Source organism: Pygoscelis adeliae, unplaced genomic scaffold, assembly GCF_000699105.1.
Source record: "Pygoscelis adeliae isolate BGI_AS28 unplaced genomic scaffold, ASM69910v1 Scaffold422, whole genome shotgun sequence".
NCBI lineage: Eukaryota > Metazoa > Chordata > Aves > Sphenisciformes > Spheniscidae > Pygoscelis > Pygoscelis adeliae.
Window position 1 is genome coordinate 301,987 of NW_008824188.1, and position 3,402 is coordinate 305,388.

At 48.8% G+C, this 3,402-nt stretch overlaps 1 protein-coding gene across 1 annotated transcript; it reads right to left on the reverse strand.

The window, feature by feature from the left end:
• Positions 1-2,115: 2,115 nt before the first annotated feature.
• Positions 2,116-3,190, reverse strand: FAM46B (family with sequence similarity 46, member B). Its single transcript, XM_009334674.1, has one exon. It carries the CDS (start codon positions 3,188-3,190, stop codon positions 2,132-2,134), a length of 1,059 nt encoding a protein of 352 aa, XP_009332949.1. The 3' UTR covers positions 2,116-2,131.
• Between the last annotated feature and the right edge of the window lie 212 nt (positions 3,191-3,402).

Here is a 3,402-nt window from a genome sequence, read left to right on the forward strand (position 1 = left end):
AAAAAAACATTTAAAACAAAACCAAGTGCCATTCAAGCTACTGGAATCTTCCAATTGCCCCCCCCACAGGAGGCAGCACAGTATCACTGCAAGGTCTAGAAAAATTCAGATTCAACCCATTCACAAGAGTCCCACCACACACACTCCGTAAATCAAAAGTGCAATCTCAACGTAAGTTGCCCTGTCGAGCTGTTGGCTGTAGGGAATCTTTTTGACATCTTAAAGGGAAGGAGGGAATCTCGGTTTAGTGCGTCTATGTGTTTGGGGGTAGAGGGTAAGCAGCCTGTAAAGAGCATGCTACACATCATCTACGGTCATCTGAAGTTTAAAATGCAAGAAAACAGGATCTTCCCTTGAAGCCATGAAGGTGGCATACTGAGGACCTCAAAAGCAGCCCTTAAACCAGTTTTACCTTGCACTGGAAAATCTCAAGCTCCCACCACGGGGATCAGGCTCTGGGCACCAGGGAGTTACCGGGCTGTGGCAGAGTCTACACACCAGCCTTGTCCGTGAAGGCAAAGCCGTTCTACAGGAAGGCAGTTAAACCTGTAACAACTACATCGTTAGTGACACTTCTTCAGCTCTGACTGGATAGGAAGCAAAGCTGGACCCATTTCAAATTAGTTAGCTCATGTTAAGTGCAAGAGCCCCCAAATCACTCCCCCCCACCCCTTACGCCCACTCCACATCGCCCCTACCCCAAAAAAGGTAGCAATCTGGCTATACACATTCCGAGGATCTAGTCTTTATTAGAGCGTTCAATCTGCCCAGCTATTACAGTTTCGTCACAAAAACAAAAAAAAAACAAGTTAAAGATACTCAAGTATGTCAGCCTCGGAGGAAGCACCATGAAGCCACGGTGTTCCCAGAGCAGCATCTCTAGGGAGCGCCTGCTTGCTCGCCCACCTCTCCATCCGTGCATAGTTAAGTATGAGATGATGTTTCACGAGAACGGGCACGGCAATCCAGGCACCTCAGTGAAAGACTGTTTGTGCTCTAGACACCCAACAACTTCAAAGCCATGTTTGACTAAGAGAGCCAAACCCTCAAGACACAAGAGGGTTTGTTTAGAGAAGACATACTTTTTCCTAAGGCCAGCTGACTTTTGCGCACACACACCCCCCCCAAGCTCCATTTCTAGCTAGAGAATGAATTTCAAATGCTATCAGTGGCTCACATGTGGAATCGCGTAGCTGGAAATAGGCTGCTTTTGAAGATAGGACCTGCCCGAGGGCAGAGGGAAGATCTCCAGCCATAGGAGGCTAGAGTCTGGAAGAGGTCTGTCTATCTCCTACAAGGACACGGGCTCCAGCCCCCATCAGGGCAACAGCTGGAGATAACAGACTGGTGAACTAGTTGGTTTGTGCTTCAAAGGACAAGCCTCATCTTCCCAGATAACCCACCTGGCCTCTGGCTTTGTGCATTAAAACCACACTTGCATGCCAAAAAAAAAAATAAGCAGCATTTCAAATTCCCCTAGAAAATACACAATTAGGTACGGTAGCCTGGGGCAGGCTCCTGGACAGATCTTCTGCCTCATCGTTTATGTACATGATTACGTTTTGGCACTGCAGACTCGGGAGCTTGAGTAAATTCATATGTAGGTCTCTTTGGACATCCCTACTCAAGCTCTCGGGATGTCAGCCCCTGCAAAAAAGAAAATAAGGTTTACAGTACAGTTGTGTTTATATTGTTACAGGCACTTAAACAGGATTCTTTGGTCCTTCAAAGGAATTAGCCACTCTGGCTTCTATCTTCAGAAACCACAAGTCTGCACACCCATAACACCTCCCGCACTAAAAAAAAACCAATCCAGATCCATTTCAGGGCAGTGCAGCTCTACCTTAGCGGAATTCTACAATCTCCCCTCACACACCCCCAACCCTCCCCCATTGCCTCCGGAATTCAATAAGCCATCGAGTCTTCCTGTAAACGTCCAAGTCATCTAGCTTCCATAACACTGCACTTCCCATCACAGTGTACAGCAGACAGGCCTCGTTCCAACAACCCCAGGAACAAGACACTCAAGCAAGAGTCCAGGAAGTTTCCTTTTGTTGCAGTTCTAGAAAGGTCTTTTTTTTCCTGCCCCCACAAGGTACCTTGGAGGACAGACCCTGAAGTTTGTCCTGGCTCAGTTACAGGGAAGCCACGTTGGGTAAGACTGATTGCAAGGCAGGAAGGGCTGCACGTGGGTGACATAGTAGTTGAAGTTTATTTCACTGACATAAGGAGCTGGCTGGTAGTAGCAGGTAACGTTTGTGACCGTGGGGATGATGTTCTGCTCAGCCAGGACTCTCACAGCCAGCATGGCAATGAGGTTCAGGGTCTGCCTCCTTTCGTGTCCCATAAGGCAGACTGTGCTCTCATTGACCACCCTGTGGAGGGTCATCAGATAGTCATATCTTTTGCTCTCCATCCCAACAAAGTGGCTCTGGAGGTAGCACTCCAGCTTCCTCTGCTGCTCACCGATGTCGGAGAAGTCTATGAAAAACCTGGAGCACATGTATCTCTGTAGTGCCTTCATATCCACTTCCGATTTGGGCTTAAACCCCCTCACCAAGAGGTTGCAGTATTTCAGAAGCCCCCCACCTCTGATCTCCTCTGGGTTCCTCGTGGCGATGACCCTGTTCCGGAGATGGTCCATTGCCTCCTCGAAGTCCCCGTACATGCTCTCCCCAGTGACCGTGGGGTGGAAGTTCTCAGCCATGGGGTTCTCTGAACACTCCCCAAACAGCAGAAGCGAATCCAGGATGATCTGGAAGGAGTCCACACTGAACTCGAACTGCCGTCTGAGAGAGTCCACGAATTTGAGTTCCACGTTCTTCCCGCTGTTGTTGGAGAGCGATATGAGGCTCCAGCGGTCGGTTTCGTTGCACACCTTCACGAGCTTCTGCACGTACGCCTCCTTCAGAGTCATGGGGGTGATCTTGTCTTTGTTGACACCTTCCGGGAGGAAGTCAAGAAGGCAGTCCATGACCACATCTTTAACAAGCTGGAAGACATCTTCGGTCTTCAGATCTACACCGAAGATGAAAACTAGGTCTTTGTCCCCCAAGCCACTGTCTTGATGTAGAACGTGACTAGCTGCTGAGCCGTTCAACCTTACATTATGGACTGCGATTCCTTTCTTCTCCAGGCGGCTACGGACAACCTGAGATACAAAGAGAGTCAGTGAGAAGCAAGAAAGCATTCTTGGCACAGCCTGGTGACAGCCCTGCGCTTATATGGGTCACTCCAGTGCAAGACACTGAAATAAAGAGCTAATCCATCAGAAATAGGTCACTTTGGAAAGCATCCAGAGTCTTGACAGCAGCCAGGGGTGGCTCTCCTTTACTTATTCCCTTGCATTAGAGGTTCCTTACTGCACACAAACAGCTGTTTCTGCTTCCAGTAGAGCTGTTT

What these genes read in the sequence shown, in the direction of transcription:
- FAM46B (XM_009334674.1), bottom strand. Translation starts at nt 3,190, where the DNA reads ATGCTTTCTTGCTTCTCACTGACTCTCTTTGTATCTCAGGTTGTCCGT.